Source organism: Citrus clementina, unplaced genomic scaffold (genome assembly GCF_000493195.1).
Source record: "Citrus clementina cultivar Clemenules unplaced genomic scaffold, Citrus_clementina_v1.0 scaffold_9, whole genome shotgun sequence".
In the NCBI taxonomy this organism is placed as follows: Eukaryota; Viridiplantae; Streptophyta; class Magnoliopsida; order Sapindales; family Rutaceae; genus Citrus; species Citrus x clementina.
This window is the reverse complement of record NW_006261964.1, coordinates 15,756,954-15,772,810: the sequence shown is the minus strand read 5'-3', so window position 1 is coordinate 15,772,810 and position 15,857 is coordinate 15,756,954. Positions and strand designations below refer to the sequence as shown.

Below are 15,857 nucleotides of genomic sequence, written 5' to 3'. Positions count from 1 at the left end.
CCGAGGAAATTATTGTTTTTTTTTAAAATTAAATATATATTAGCGGGACCGCGATTAACTAACTGAACCTTCTGTTTATTTATTTATTCATTTATGTTAATTAATTAACTCAACTAGGTGGTATCTTTATTCTTTCATCTTTGTCTATGGAGACATTGAATATTCACTAACTTAAAGCTTACTCCAAAACTTGAAACACAGAAAATGAAATGCAAGTGAGAGCTGTGAACACTAGAAAGGGTCAAAATCAATGGTCGATTGGTTTTTCCATTTTTTTTTCTTTGAAGTCTTTGGGGTTTTGATCCTCTTTGTGAACTTGAACTCGATTCACTCATTTGGATATTGTCCAACTCTAACCAAGCTTTCTTTCAAGACAAATGGCAGTGTCTGTGAGTTCTTTTGCTTTCTCTGGTTATTGTTTATGTTGTTTTGGTTTTTTGTTTTGTGCCTTGTTTTGTATCGTATAGCAATTCTGGTACTTTGCTCAAGTCAATTAGCTTTTGTCAGTATTTTGTCTAATTTTGTCTTGCCTGGATGTCAGTGCTCTATGTCAAATGATGATCTTATTTTAGGAAAAAAATTAAGAAAAAAGAAAGATAGTGAATAGCCTTTGGAGTGCTAATTGATTTTGTATCAATTTTGATTGTATAAGTACTAGTTTGGGTTTCTAAGATTAAGAATTGGTTACATAAACAGTATGCTAATTTATCTTCTGGGTTTTATTTAATTTTGTTTTATTGATGTTGGAAAATTAAAGCTCTGGCTAAATGATTCTGATTTACATTTCTTTAATATCTGGCTTTCAATTCTGGTTTGTCTGTTTGTTAGAGCACGTATAAAGAATGCAAATGAATAGTTGCTCTGTTACTGTTATTTCTTACTGCTCTTTTTTTGGTGATCCACTTAGTTTGTAAAAGATACCTCTTGATCCAAAGGCTTCAACTGACAGGTACCGGCCCAACAATAATGTTGGGAGAGGTGGATAAATACTTCTGATAATAGGTAGAAGACTAGGGACCTGTTGTGATGTCTTTTCAAAGATTTGGAATTAAATTTCTCAACTTGAGAAAAATGATCGAAGTGTGTTTTTTGGTATCCTAAATCCTAATATACATCTTCACTGAATATTTTTGCTTGTCCATTTGTGATGAAATGATTCAATCTTGAAGGTCTTAAACTTAGGTTAAGGTCTAAATGTACAAAACTCATTTGATGTGACTAAGAAGCCTTGCAATGTTTGTGCATACGGCAAAATTTGAATGTTCGTGAGAATCTAACATAAGTCTTTAAGCCGACAAAAGCCTATATCTTTAAGAAAATTTGTTATGCTTCCACATCAACCATGGCTAGGCTGCTGTTGGTTGTTTTCTTTTCTTTTTTTCACTACTTCCATGAAATTATCAGATTACTTTGTATAATTAAAGTTTTGAATGTGCTACATATCCAGGAGCTACCAAATTGGATATGTAGGATAGTCTTCAGTGTACAGATTGTATTTTCTGGTGGACATTTTAATTGTTAATGGTCTCATTATGAAAGATCTAAACAGAGTTAGAAGTATAATGCTTGAGAAAAAAGATTTTCCACTAAGCTGAGCAAAAACTTATACTTTTGTTCTAATTTGTGTGTCAATATTCTCTGTTTTCTTTATTTGTTTTATGTTTACCTCTAGCTCCAAATTTTCTATATCTTGCTTATTTCGGCAGCGATACAACCATGTGCCCAAGTTTGGGAACTGGGAGACTGAAGAGCATGTCCCTTACTCACTCTACTTTGATGAGGCAAGGAAAAGGAGAAATGCTGCAAAGATAAATCCAAATGACACTCATGAAAATCAAAATACAATTTCAGATAACCTTGCTTCTATTAAAACTTCTACCTTCGAGACGGAAACCAAATCAGGGGCACAAAATGGGCGAGAAGATGGTGACCTAAGGAGACCTACTGAATCTCCCTGGTATCATCATACTGTAAATATTGAAGTTGCAATTAACTCACTTGTTCACCGCCCTGGTCGTAAAATGACTACAAGGCAGCAGAATGCAGGGTTTGACAGCAGAATTGGACGCTCACCCATATCCCCATGGAGAAACTATTCAACTGGATGTTCCCAGCGGAGATCAGTTACTCAAGGCGCTGAAACTGTAATCTTTTTACCTCCTTGATTTCTTTTTAACAAGTGTGTTGCTGAACTTGCTTGAACATTGATCACAATCACTTACATAGTTTACACAGGCTTACTAGAACATGTACATTTAGATGGAGAATTGGATCAGCAGCTAGATTTGAAAAGTCCTACTTATTGTTTGGTTATAGGGAAGCATGTTATTGGGATTTTGGCTGCTGCTTTTTGCTTTTGTAGTTTCCTGTTTCTGATTCACATTTCTTTAGTACAACTTGTGTTAAGAATTTGTCGAATTTCTTGGAATAAAGAATTTATGCCATATTGTTGAAGTGTACCGACTTCAATTGGGAAATTTCTCTATGAATAATATATGGAATCTTAGTTATATCAAGCTACCTTTTGATGCTGCAGACTGATCACACTGCTCCAGTTCCAGAATTCGGAGATTGGGATGAGCCTGACCCTACATCAGCTGATGGATACACTTATATTTTCAACCAAGTGAGAGAAGAGAGGCTCAAAGGGACCGGAAATGTAGCAGCAGCAGCAACACCAGGAAAACCACATTACAAAGATCTGAAGAAACACAAAAATGAAGCTTTTAAGGTACGGTGGATCTTTCTGTTGATGGTTTCAATTTCCCTGCATGAAAATGGCGACACAAAGCCTTGAGTTGTTACCAAATGAGTCTTTTATTTCCAATTTCATTTTTGTTTGTTAATTTGCTTAATTAATCTGATATTTCTTTCATTCTGGTTTCACAGAAATGTTGCTGCTTTCCAGTTCCATGGTGATATCCTTTGCTCTGGATGCATGGGAAATATGTATTTACGAAACGCTGACGCGTGTCGTATGACATATGTACAGATATAGTACGAGTATAAATTTTTCACTTGTGTGCTGTAAGAGACTGAGATGGGAAAACGACCACTTCATTTTTCTTCCCTTGCCTAAATGTCCATTTCATCATATATGCTTGAGTTTTTATGTAGTGAGTGAAAGACACTCATCAATGTAAATGGTTCTTATTTCATATCAAATTTTTAGGTCATGCAGTTACCCTTACTCTGTACAACATACCTAATAAATGAATGAGAGATTTGTCTGTCCTTCGGAGAGTTTCCTCGATATGTTCTAAAAATGATCATTTATTAATGTATTTTGAGCTTGCAAATAATATACTGTCAGGAAAACTTAGTCCACAAAGGTTATTTTATTGAATACACTAGCAGTGAAATTTCTAACAGGACATTTATTATGGAGTTTACAATAATGTTGGAAGAGCAGCTGCATTTGTGCACCCCAACCAAAAAGAGTGTAAATGGAAAATATCATATTGATGAATGGGTACAAATTGTAATGGGGAATAGCGATGAATGTTCGGCCTTGAGCGAATCAATACCGCAGCATACAAAATAGCATGTCCTTATACAGAATCAACTAATTTAATAAGAAATAATAAAGTTCTAGCAATACTTGAAGACATTTTATGAAGGATTTTGATAATCTATATATTTTCAGTATGAATTTGTGGTACAAGATGTAGCAATCCCTACTATCATGAAACAGTCATCAAAATTTTTAGAAGGAAATCACTAGCATTATTTGGACGTATAGTTTTGAAGGAAAAATATGGAAATTGTACACATAAACGTTGTGTAATTGCATCGGTCAATATCATAAAATGACGAGATAGATTACCTGGTGATTGATTGAGTCCACAAATCCTCAATGAATCCATTTTGAGTGAGGGTCCAATTGGCGCTTCCTTCAAATTTTTATCTCAATTCTATCTAAAAATAAATTTCCAAGATCAATTTCCTCCATATGTTCTAAAAATGATCATTTATTAATGTATTTTGAGCTCGCAAATAATATACTGTCAGGAAGACTTAGTTCACAGAAATCTGACTAAGTGATTTTAAGCAATTTATTTAGTTGACTATTTAATTTCGAATAATGAAAAAAATCTGACTAAGTGATTTTAAGCAATTTATTTAGTTGACTATTTAATTTCGAATAATGAAAAAAGTAAGGATTGAAAAAGTTACTTGAGCTTTACCTATCCCTCCTCCTTTAAAGAATGAAAAATATTTTAAACTGACTTGTTGATTGTTAGTTCTTATTTGATAGCCCACTCATTCTTAACTTGCCAAACAATAGCTTCTTTAGAAGAAAATCTTCCAAATTTGGTTGTTTGTAGTTTGAAATCTTAACATATTTTATGGAAAAATTGCTTTCAGTTTTGTCAACTATCATACATTAGAATCTCGGATCTTTGTTTAGTAACCTATCAGAAATCGAACGCAAATGTTTTGTTAAAGCAAAACCAATCTGCAGTGGTTCCAATCTAAACCCCAAGATAAGTGTTTGCCAGACAAACAATGATCGTAAGCCAAGATTTGACACTAACATACAAGTTTCAAATGCAAACCAAGATTAAACGTCAATCAAAAGAAGCCCAGAAAATAGTAATAAGAAACAAAGCACTAGCTAGCAAAATAGCAAAATTTTCAATGAAGAGCAGAGCATCATGCTCTCTTTTGTTAGAGAACAATATGTCAAGAACCAATGTTTGCTAAGGACTCGTTTGGGTCTGATTTCTAGTAGCTGGGCTGCTAAAGCCATCTGCTGGGATGTTTTGTAAAATTCGTTGGGCTGTGGCTCCATTGCCCAACTGGTGGTTTTCTTAATTTCATCTTTTTTTGTAATATTTGTTAAATATAAAAATTATTTTTTTAATTGGATCTATACTTTCAACTTGTTAAGTATAAGTAAAGGATTTATGGATAAAGATAGAAAAGTCTAGTTCAAATGATAAATAATCCTTAATTTTGATTTTTTTTTATAAGTTAGACTAAAGCAAAATAGATATTAAATGATAATATTCTTTTTTTTTTTAATTTTAGCTCGGGAAAAAAAAATTTCCTCAAAATTCTCTCACGTAGAAATATAAAACGAACTAACTAGAGAAATTGATATTGTTATAATCCCACTCTTCTAGAGGGATCATCAAGAAAGTGAATTGTTTTGAATTCATTAAAAAAAAAGGAAATAAATAAAAAAGCTGACATAATGTTAATCTATTAAAGTTTGTATCCTTTTTCTCTTTTTTTTTTTTTTTGATTCAATAAGGGCTCTGCTAAAAGAGCTACAAGGACACTATTCGGGGGTGAGCCACCCCATACATATCATGAAGAAGAAAAGGAATGACACAAGCCGGGGGATTATTCAAATTGTGAAGGCCAATTGGAAGGTCGGAAGCATAATTCGCAATTGAGTCTGCAGCAAAATTTGCCTCTCTGTAAACATGGTTCACAGAAATGTGTCAATTCCTGTGTATAAGCTCTTTGATGGACGAAACCAGCGGAGAGTATTCATTAGTCATTTCTTCAAGATTATTCAGCATTTGAACAACGCACTGACTATCGACTTCAACAAGAAGCCAGCGAATACCGTGGTTCCAAGCCATAACCAGACCTTGATAAACCCCCCATAGTTCTGCAACTATGACCGAACAATACCCAATGTTCATTGCAAAGCCACTAACCCAATCCCCGTTAGAGTTCCGAAGAATTCCTCCAGCAAACGAACCCCTATTTCTTTTACATGCACCATCTGAGTTAAGTTTGCACAAAGGCCATACAGGGGGTTGCCACCCAATCCACTTTTCCATTTTTCTTGTCGGACTATTGAGGCCAGACTTGTTGGAGCTAGTGATCTCTTCTGCACGAATAAGAACATCTTGAGCCATACGAATTGAGTCCGTTGAAACCTTATTAAACTGGTATTGATTCCGCCAAAACCATAGTCTCCATATTGCGACTCCAAACATACAAGACCATTCCAAACCATTCTCCATGCATTGGTTACTTCTCAAATTAAGAGTTAACCAGTCAAGAAGATTTGAAGAGAAAAAAACTTGACGCCACTCACTTGGGAGAAGTTGGTTCCATAACCTTTTTGCCATAAAACAGTCACGAAGTACATGAAGCGTGGTCTCTGATGCCACCCCACAATGGTCACAGGTCCAGTCAATATGGATGTGCCTTCGTCCAATTTCGGCTTTTGTCTTCAACCGATCATGAAGGGCAAGCCATATAAAGGTTTGCACACGAGGCGGCCCCTTCCATTTCCAAGCAATGTTCCACCGAGAGTGTTCTATACCAATTTCATTTTTGGTTATGGCCATATAGGCAGACTTGACAGAGAAGTCCCCCCGTTGAGAATTAGCCCAAAAAAATTTATCATCTCCCTTTCCTTCCATTGGTGGCCGAACAGCTGCAATTCTTAAAATAATACAATTCGGGAGGAGATGTTCAAAAGAATCCCAGCGCCAGTTGCCATTAGCATCAACAAAATCAACAATTAAATTCATTAAACTCTCGACAGGAATAGGAGCCAGCACATATGAACTCAAAGGCTTGTGCTTAGTAACCCAACAGTCCAACCAAAAACAGACCCTCCTACCATTTCCTATATTCCACCGTAGCCCTTTAAGAGTATTCGACCAAACCTTTCCAATTGATTTCCAAAGATGCGAACCACTGCGAGTTGGTAAACCAAGTGGGAAATCCGAGTCAGCTACGCCATATTTGGTATAGAGTACTCTACACCAAAGACTCGTTGGTTCAGAACCAGACCCCAAGCTAATTTCATCATTAAGGCTTTGTTCATCATCCTAAGACTTTTAAGCCCTAAGCCACCACAAATTTTTGGCTGACAAACCTTATCCCAACCGATAAGACTCATCTTTCGATTCTCGTTCGACCCACTCCATATAAACCGCTTACAGATCTGATTAATCTTATTAATAACCCCAGCTGGAATCTCCGATGTTTGCATGGCGTACACTGGTATTGCTTGTAAAACAAACTGAGTAAGTGTGATTCTCCCCGCCAAAGACAATTGTGAAGCATTCCAACCCGAAAGCCGCTTTTCTACCTTGTCAACAATATCATGATAAGTATTCATTGTTACTCGTGAATGAAGCAAAGGCATTCCAAGGTACTTCCCAAGGTCTTTTGTGATTGTAAACGCAAGAAAATTGCCAATACGGGAGGCCTCACCATTATGGATATTCTTCGAGAAAAAAAGCTGAGTTTTAGTTCTGTTAATCTTAACTCCAGAGCTGATACAGAAATCCTCCAAAACCGAGTTAACTATCCTTGCCTGATCACTCGAAGCTTCAGCCAACAAAAGCAAATCATCTGCAAAAAATAAATGTGAGAGGGGGATTCCATTCTATGACAGACGCATAGGCTTCCACACACCGTCAGCCACCGCTTTAGAAATTCCATGGCTCAACCTTTCAATACACAATACAAAGATATAAGGGGAAATAGGATCCCCTTGTCGAATGCCCCTGGAAGGTACAAAGTCCTTCGTAAGCTCGCCATTCCAAAGAACATTCATCCGTGCAGTGGTAATGCATTCCATAGTAACCTGAATGAGCTCCAATGGTAAACCCGTCTCATTTAAAGTATCAAAGATAAAACTCCAGCTTAACCTGTCATAAGCTTTTTCAAGATCCACTTTAATAGCCATATACCCTCTCCTACTAGATTTCCTCTTCATAGAGTGGATCACTTCCTGAGCTACGACAATGTTCTCTATAATGTGTCTCCCAGGAACAAAACTCGTTTGATACGGTCCAATGACATGAGGAAGGATAGTTTGAAGCCTATTAGCAATCAGCTTGGTCACAGTCTTGTAAATCACAGTGCAGAGACTTATTGGCCGATACATCTTCAAATTAAGAGGATTGGCAACTTTCGGGATGAGGACTAGAAGGGTCTTGTTAATCTCCCTTGGGATGTGCTTATTCTCGAAAATATTTTTAATAAAACTACACACTGAAGGCCCAACGGTAGACCATTGAGATTGGTAAAAAACTGCATGAAAACCATCCACTCCAGGGGCTTTTAGTGGTTTCATACTGAAAATAGTCGATCTAACTTCATTGTCATCTATAGGAGCTTGCAGCATATGAAGCATATCAGCATCAATAGGAGGGAAGCAGCCCGTGAGGGCATAAGGATGGGAGCCACTCATATCTGAAGTGTACAGAGTAGAAAAAAATTCACCAGCGTGCTTCTTAATGTCGTCGCTATTGTATAACCATTGGCCTGAATCATCTTGAATAGCTATGATTTGATTTTTCTTTCATTTGGTAATAGTTTTCCGATGGAAGAAAGCTGTATTACGATCACCCGAACGCAGCCATTCTTTTCGAGATTTTTGTAACCATAGTAATTCTTCATGATGCAGCACTTCCTCCGGCTCTCTGCGAAGTTTCCATTCCAAACGATGAAGGCTCTTTGAATCGTAAACCTCTAGAGCTCTCTGGATTCCTCCCAGGCGAGCTAGAAGCCTCATTTTCTTATGAAAAATATTCCCAAAACAATCCTTGTTCCATTGGATTACCTCACTAGTAAACGTCTGAGCAGCCGCTATATAAGGAACATTGGAATTCCAACGGGTAGCAACAAAATCAGCAAAGTCCTTGGTAGTAATCCAAGCTGCTAAAAAACGAAACGGCTTGGGACCATGCTTACACTTTTCCTCACTAACAAAACGTGCCAGCAGAGGTCTGTAATCAGACTCAACTTTTGGAAGGTGTAAGACCGAGCCTTCAGTAAAAGTTCTGAACCAATTATCATTACAAATCACCCTATCAAGTCTTTTATAAAGATTACCCCTAGCCCAAGTGTAACGTGGCCCTTTAAAATGGAGATCATGAAGCTTATTCGAGTGAAACCATTGCCGAAATAACTTACAAACTCTACTTCCATACTGGGAACCTCCTTTTCTCTCAGATGCATACATAATAGCATTAAAATCGCCACCTACAATCCAGGGGCCCTGAACCGACTTTGCAATGTGGTTGAGATGGACCCAAAGATGCCTCCTCAAAACTGGGTTCGGACTTGCATAAACAGCTGTGGCCCAAGAAACAAAATTATTATTCTCTACAATTTGCATGTGAACAAATTGTTTGTGATTCAACACCACTTTAATGACAAAAGCTTCATGCCAAAGAATCCAAATTCCCCCAGAAAAACCAGTAGCCTCAATACGATGTGACCGAGAAAAGCCACTGTTCATAATAAAATCATCTGCCTTGCAGCCACTAATTCTTGGCTCTAAGATAACCACAATGCTCGGTTTGTAGTTATTTAGAATAGTTGCAAAAGCTCGGTAAAATTTCTTCGAGGCTGCACCTTGCACATTCCAAAACAAAATAGACTTAGACATAAAATATAAAAAAGAGAGAAAAGGACAGCTTTACTCCGTCCTCTCCAAGACCTCATGGTCCAGGTTTATGTCATTTTCATCGTCTAGAGATACATCATCCTCTGTTGAGTCAGAGTTCCTATCGCCACTCTCATGCATGAAGTCACTATCATTGCTGTCATCTTCAGCATTTTCATTCACCTCAAAAGTTCCAGTATTAGGAGGCTCCCCTGGTGGTTGAGGCGTTTCTGCCACCACGGTGTTGGAGGATAGCAATTCTGTTGGGTTGGAAGGCGTGGACATGGGGTTGATATTTGTGACAGTTCGGAAAGAAATAGCAGTGTGGAAAAGGGGATTGAGGCTAGTATGGGCGAAAACATGGGTGGGGAGATTAGGTTGATTTGCATGGTCTTTGTTCAAATCACGTGGAACTTGTAAATTTTGCATGGGGCTAGGGGCTGGTTGGATGTCAGGGATGGCAATCTTTTGGTTACGTATGGTTCGGGTTGGTTGCATGGGAGCGGGGGACTTTTTAAATGAAAGCTGTTTTTTTGGTCTTAGTTTATGTCTGTTAAGGTTATTGGTGGGTCCATGTGGGTCTAGATTAGGAACAAATCCCTCACAGTTTGCTTCCTTGTCAATCTCTCCAGCCATATCACTATCAAGCACTTCAAAACGGGAACTATTACCAAAATTATTCTGATGATCATGGTTTAGATCCCATATTAACTCCTTACCCTTATTAACACGTTGCTTTCCTTTTCTAGAGACCACCATCCACGGGCCAAACTTCGGTTCATTCTGATCATCCCTTCCGGCATCCTTCCCCGGAGCAGCTGCGGTAGTGGTTTTTTCACCACCGAGACCCTTCTCTCGCATTGTTTCATTTCTCATAACTCTATCCGGACAGGCCTCATAATAATGACCATATTTTCCACAACTAAAACAAATAAAAGGGAGATTCTCATACTCGACTTTCTGGACCTTACCATCCAAAAGAAATTGTGAGACCAGTGGCTTTGAAAGGGAGACTTCAACTGCAATTCTCGCAAACTTGCCTCTTGTCGCAGACTCCGTATTATAATTTACTCGAACGACATTGCCAATTACCTGTCCAATCATCCGAAGGATGCGCTTATGATAGTAGTGAAGCGCCATCCCAGGTAACCGGATCCAGACTATGACAGAATCACACTCCTCTTTCGAACTATCAAACTGTGGAGACCACGGTTGGACGATTAAATAATGCCCCATTAACGTCCATGGTCCCTGTGTTAGAACGAACTCCATGTCTTCGTTGGATTTAAAACGGATTAAGAAATAGTTATTTTCCAAATCAATAACATTGAACCCTGTAGTTGAATTCCATAGCGCTCCCAAACGATTACAAAGGGCTCGGTAGCCAATAGACTTCCCAAGTAGTTTAACCACCACCGCATATTGCCATGGCCGAACCAGTTGTGCATGGATTTTCGGAGAGAAAGAAATAGATGGCATATTAATCCCATGCTCAACCATAATATCTTCGGGCTCAAAATCCAACGCACCATCTTCATTAATTGGATCCTCCACAACAGTTCTCTGAGACTCCATCAGTTTGTCCTTAAAAGAGAGAGTGACCGGATTATCCCCGTCAGCCCCTTGGGAGCGAAATCTAGCTTTCTTGGTTGACCGATCATCCTTCAAGGGCGGGGGCTCGGCTTTTTCGAAGTTGTAATTCATGGCTGCCTGAACTTATTATTTTTGTTTTGCTCGTGCGCCTGCAAATCAATAATCCCTTTTTCTCTTTAATTTGTGGTAAAGTAAGGAATCCCTTATTATAAAAATACTCTTTTAGTAATTATTTTTTATTATATATTCAATTTTATTTTTGGTGTAATGTCACGGAAACTTGCTACTTGTACGGACAAAACAGAAACAGAATTCAATTAAAACACTTCATCAGAAACGAGTTCTTCAAATCCAAACAACAAGGAAAAGAACAAAAATAGGGAATAACTTAATGAGGAATCACACTTTTCCCACGCTGTGGAACCTTTTTGAAGATAGCCCAAATAAGATCCAGGTAAAGAGGAACGTGTGCAAGAACAAAAAATATCATCGGGAAGCATGTTGCTGCATATAATGGATATACTGCTGATCTCATCTCATCTCTTAAAACAGAGAAATGCCCTGAACAGAATGAGATCATTATAGCAGCAATTGATGTAAATAGCGACGTCAAACCAAGGAGAAGTTTTCTTGGCAAGGCCATGGCCAAATCTTTTTCTCGATATGTAGAAGTGAGTATTGAGAAGAAAAATGACAAGGCTGTCATAGAGAAGCACAGAGCAACAAATGATGAAATGGCAAAGATTTTGAAGGCGGGTTCATTTTCCAGGATTGGTTTACCACTTTGTTCGTTGAGGCCACCTGGCACAGTAGCTGAAGTTGTGAGTGCAACGCTTGCTATGAGTGCTGCCACAACTAAGCATGACTCGGAGGTTCTTGACAGCCATTCCTGGCCATCTTTCACAAGTTCTTTGTGTGTTTTTGTGAAGATTTCCTTTGGTGTTTTGCCTTTGTTGTTGTATCCAAGAAAGAAATATCGCGGCATAGATTCCTTGACAAACTGTGATGTCCAAAATATATAATAATGAGGGACAAGAATTGAACGAGAGCCTGTGGCTGTGGTGAATTAGAATCAACAGGGAACATATGTACCTTATACCACTTGATTTCCCATTGCATTTGCAAAGCAGCTCCTGGAATACGCCAAGGTCCATACTCACCAAATTTCGCAGCAAGATGCAATGCACTGTTTCCTTTGATGTCTACATGTTCGAAAATGTTTAAATCGCTTTCTCCCAACATTTTCCGATCCAGCAGGAGCTTGTAGATGCCGGTTTGCCTGTTCTCAACAGCCAAGAGGACTAAATTCTTCTTCTCCGAATCCAAGTCATGGATGGCCACTGGAATTGTATCTAAAATTTTCTCCACCATCTCTGTCACACCCATCTTTGCTGCAATCAATATCGGTGTCGCTTTTCTCCCTGATTGTTGATCTTTTTTCTTCATAAATTTTAATTCTTGGACTGCAGCTGGACAAGATTCAAGAAATCTGTAAATCATTTTATGTAGGTAACGATCAACATCTCAAAGTTTTCATTCCAAATTTCATCTCAAAAGATGAATCATTTATTGAGTGATTGATAATTCTTTACAAGATTCAGGTGAATTAATTTTGTTATTTATCCAACCAATTGATGAATGTCACATCATTTATAATAAAAATTTAGGATATGTAGCACTGCCCTTAACTGCGGCAAGTAGCATTGATTTGTATATAGTTTCTGTGATCATTTTTGGACTAACGATCTTGTTAAGTACTTGATAATTTTAAACTATTTTACAGGTTCTTTACAAGCACATAAATACAATTTCCTGTTTTGTACCAAAGCAGTAAGCCTAATTTCTTGGATCCTAATAGGTTAATACAAATAGAATATTACCTGTTGCCGTCTCATCTCTTGCATTGCCATCCTTGTTATGAACTGCAACTGCAGATTCTAAGCATATGTTTCTGCTTTGGAATATCTGATCATTTTCCAGAACAGGTGGAGTTTCTGGAACTGAGAAAGTATCTCCATCTTTATCCGGTCTAGAATCTCGAGAACTTTTTCCATGATCATCATACTTATACAACGAAGCACGCTGAACCAGTTCATTCATTACTTGATAAGCCCATGTATGTTTCTCTTTTTTCTCCGTGATGCTCTTTATCCTCCAAAATCCTGCTAATCAATGAACGATTAAACTAAGCAATGTGGCAAGCGTATGGATATGGATACTTACCTAGACCAAGAACAATTAGCAAGGCCTTCATCAGCAGCCTGAAAAACAGGACACATGCAGCATCATTTGGTGGAAAAAATTGACCATCTTTGTCACCATTCTTTGATAAGTTTATGCATCTACTACGTTCAGGACTTTCTTTATCATCTGCCTCACCCTTTGTTTTAGCTGACAAAATAAAATTGAAAGCTTAAAGAATTAATAAATAAATAAACAAGGAAATTAATTAAGAAGCTGCTCTGTTGCACTTGTAGGGATTGCACTTGTAATTTCAGTTTGGAGAAAAAATAAAATAAACTAAAACATGTAATGGTTCAAATTAACCCACTAATTAGTGCTCCTATTGAATTATTTATAAGCTTGAAGAACTCGAAGCATGTCTCATAGTTTTCTGGGTGATTACGACCATTCTTGGCCCTGGAATATGTCGAGTGAGCTTCATGATCATGTTTGTCCACCTTGAACTCGTTGACAGGTATACCTTACAAGTAAAATTTAAACAGGTTAACGCTCATATGAATATTTTCAAGTATCTTAGTGAGGCATACTAACATAGCTGATACTGACAATTCAACCCACCATTTAGAAGATTAAACACTAATTCATTGAAGCAGATTTGTGTATAGGATATAAGAGATTGGACCAGATCAATATACTAACAGTAGTAGATGATACGATCAAAGAGCCCGAGGCGGCTACCGCTCTTGAATGCATTAGGCTTGCTAGCTAGAATATGAAGTGGAGTTAGTCCATTCTCATTCACGGAGTTTACAAGATCTGCGTAGGCTCGCATTATCTGAAATGCTATACCTGTAAGAATTAGAGAAAGGGAAAAAAAAATTAGAAATTAATTATTAATATTCCCAAAAAGAAAAGAAAAGAAAAGAAATTTAGAAATTAAAGGTAAGATATATACTAAAGTATTCTCCAGCTATGGCAGAATGAAGAATGGTCTCCCCATTATTTTTTCTGCATGGACGGTTGTCTTTTTCTTGGTTATAAGAATGGAGGCAAAGAAATGCAGCCATATTGCCATGAAGGACTGCCTAGAAGAGTGGAGTCTCACTGTCATTGTTGCGTACAGAGATGAGTTCGCGATCTTTTGAGGCCATGCAGTGGCACATTGCTTCATTCCCAAGAGCCGCAGCTAGATGAAAAGCAGTGTCGCCTCTATCATTTTGTATTTTCAGAACGTTTGATGCATTTTCTCCCATGATTTCCACCAATTCCGATACAATGTTTGTTTGCCCAGCTGCAGCTGCAATGTGTAAAGCTGTGTCTCCAGATCTTGTTAATTTGGCCTCTCGAGACATGGGATTGTTCTCATAGGCCTGCACAATGTTATCCCATTGGCCTGTCATGGCAAATTTGGACAAGCAGTTCACCTCCATTGATCTCTACAAGTTTATTGTAATTGGTTTGCAGCATGCATATCTTTTGTAGCAGCATAGAGTCTTTAATTGTGAGCACTCCCTTTTTTTTCTGTGGCTCCGCTTTTTCCTTTCGTTTACTGTGGCAGGCAATATTACTCACGTCATCATTTTAATTTCCTAATTTAGGCTTCGAATATTTTGCGGCAAATTTATAAAAATAGCCACAAAAGTTTTACGTTTTTCAACTTTAACCCTCCAAAGTTTTTTCAATCAATATTAGCCAAATCCCAAAATTGAGGACCAAACTACCCTCATCACTCTCATGTTTCTCTCAAGCCCAAATCCTCTCCCTCTAACTAAAATCTCATCACCGGAATCCCATATACATCGTCGGTGGCGTGGATCGGCAGCATAGGCAATTGTCGACGGTGAAAATAAGCTATATCACATTCAAAATCTTTGAAGATCTCCAAAATCAAAGACTAAAATTGAAAACCCTAGGCGAGTTATTGAAAACCCGACATTGTTGTGTTTTGTTGTTGTTGTTGTTGTTGTTGTGTTGTGCTGGTTGCATTGGTGATGGATTGAGTCTTTAGGCTGTTGTTGATGTTTAATGGCGGTGATGGGTGAGATGCATGTGGGAAAGGGAAGGCACGCAACTCGCGCGCGCAGGCTGGCGCGCGTGGGATGTGGCTGTCGCGCGCATCTGTCACGCGCGACGTGGGTGCTCCAGCCTGTGCACGCGAGCTGCATGCCAGCCTATGCGCATCTCGCGTGCGACAGGTCGCGCACTTGGTGCCTGTCGCACCAAGAGACAGCGTCTCTTGGTGTGCCTGTCGCACCAGGAGGTGCTGCCTCTTGATGCCTGTCACACCAACAAGCAAAACTGGAGCTAGACACACCAGAGGATTAACTGTTGTCCTTCTCCTCAAATGGGCCATCGGAGGAATCAATCGGTTGTCTTTATTATTAATAGGAATATCATACTGATGTTCATCCTCATCATTGATAGAAATATCAAAATGACCAATGCCCCTATCATCAACTTTAGTATTGGAGTTCATACCTTGCATACTATTGAACAGTTCCAAGCAAGCATTATCAACTTCTGTGTTGTTGGTGTCATCAGCAGGATCATCATAACTACGGAAATCATTATTGTGAAATAAAGAGTAATGTTGTCTTAACGATATCCCTAATGATAACACCTCTTTTTCAACAACCGCTAACGTAATATTTTTCTCATCAATGGTGTCATTGTTTTTGTTGAGTGAAGAGTAACGTTGTTG

The 15,857-nt window shown here is 38.2% G+C and overlaps 1 protein-coding gene and 1 pseudogene across 1 annotated transcript; one reads left to right on the top strand and one right to left on the bottom strand.

The window, feature by feature from the left end:
- The first annotated feature begins 345 nt into the window (after positions 1-345).
- On the top strand, positions 346-2,925 carry LOC18033466 (RPM1-interacting protein 4). Its single transcript, XM_006420893.2, has 4 exons — positions 346-389; positions 1,707-2,144; positions 2,537-2,731; positions 2,890-2,925. Exons 1-4 carry the CDS (start codon positions 378-380, stop codon positions 2,917-2,919), a joined length of 675 nt encoding a protein of 224 aa, XP_006420956.2. The 5' UTR covers positions 346-377; the 3' UTR covers positions 2,920-2,925.
- Positions 2,926-11,360: 8,435 nt separating this feature from the next.
- LOC18032169 lies at positions 11,361-14,586 on the bottom strand (annotated as a pseudogene).
- Between the last annotated feature and the right edge of the window lie 1,271 nt (positions 14,587-15,857).

Excerpts from the sequence above, each read along its gene's own strand:
- LOC18033466 (XM_006420893.2), top strand. Across the intron at positions 2,145-2,536 it reads TTACTCAAGGCGCTGAAACT|ACTGATCACACTGCTCCAGT; the intron begins GTAATCTTTTTA and ends TTGATGCTGCAG. Across the intron at positions 2,732-2,889 it reads ACAAAAATGAAGCTTTTAAG|AAATGTTGCTGCTTTCCAGT; the intron begins GTACGGTGGATC and ends CTGGTTTCACAG.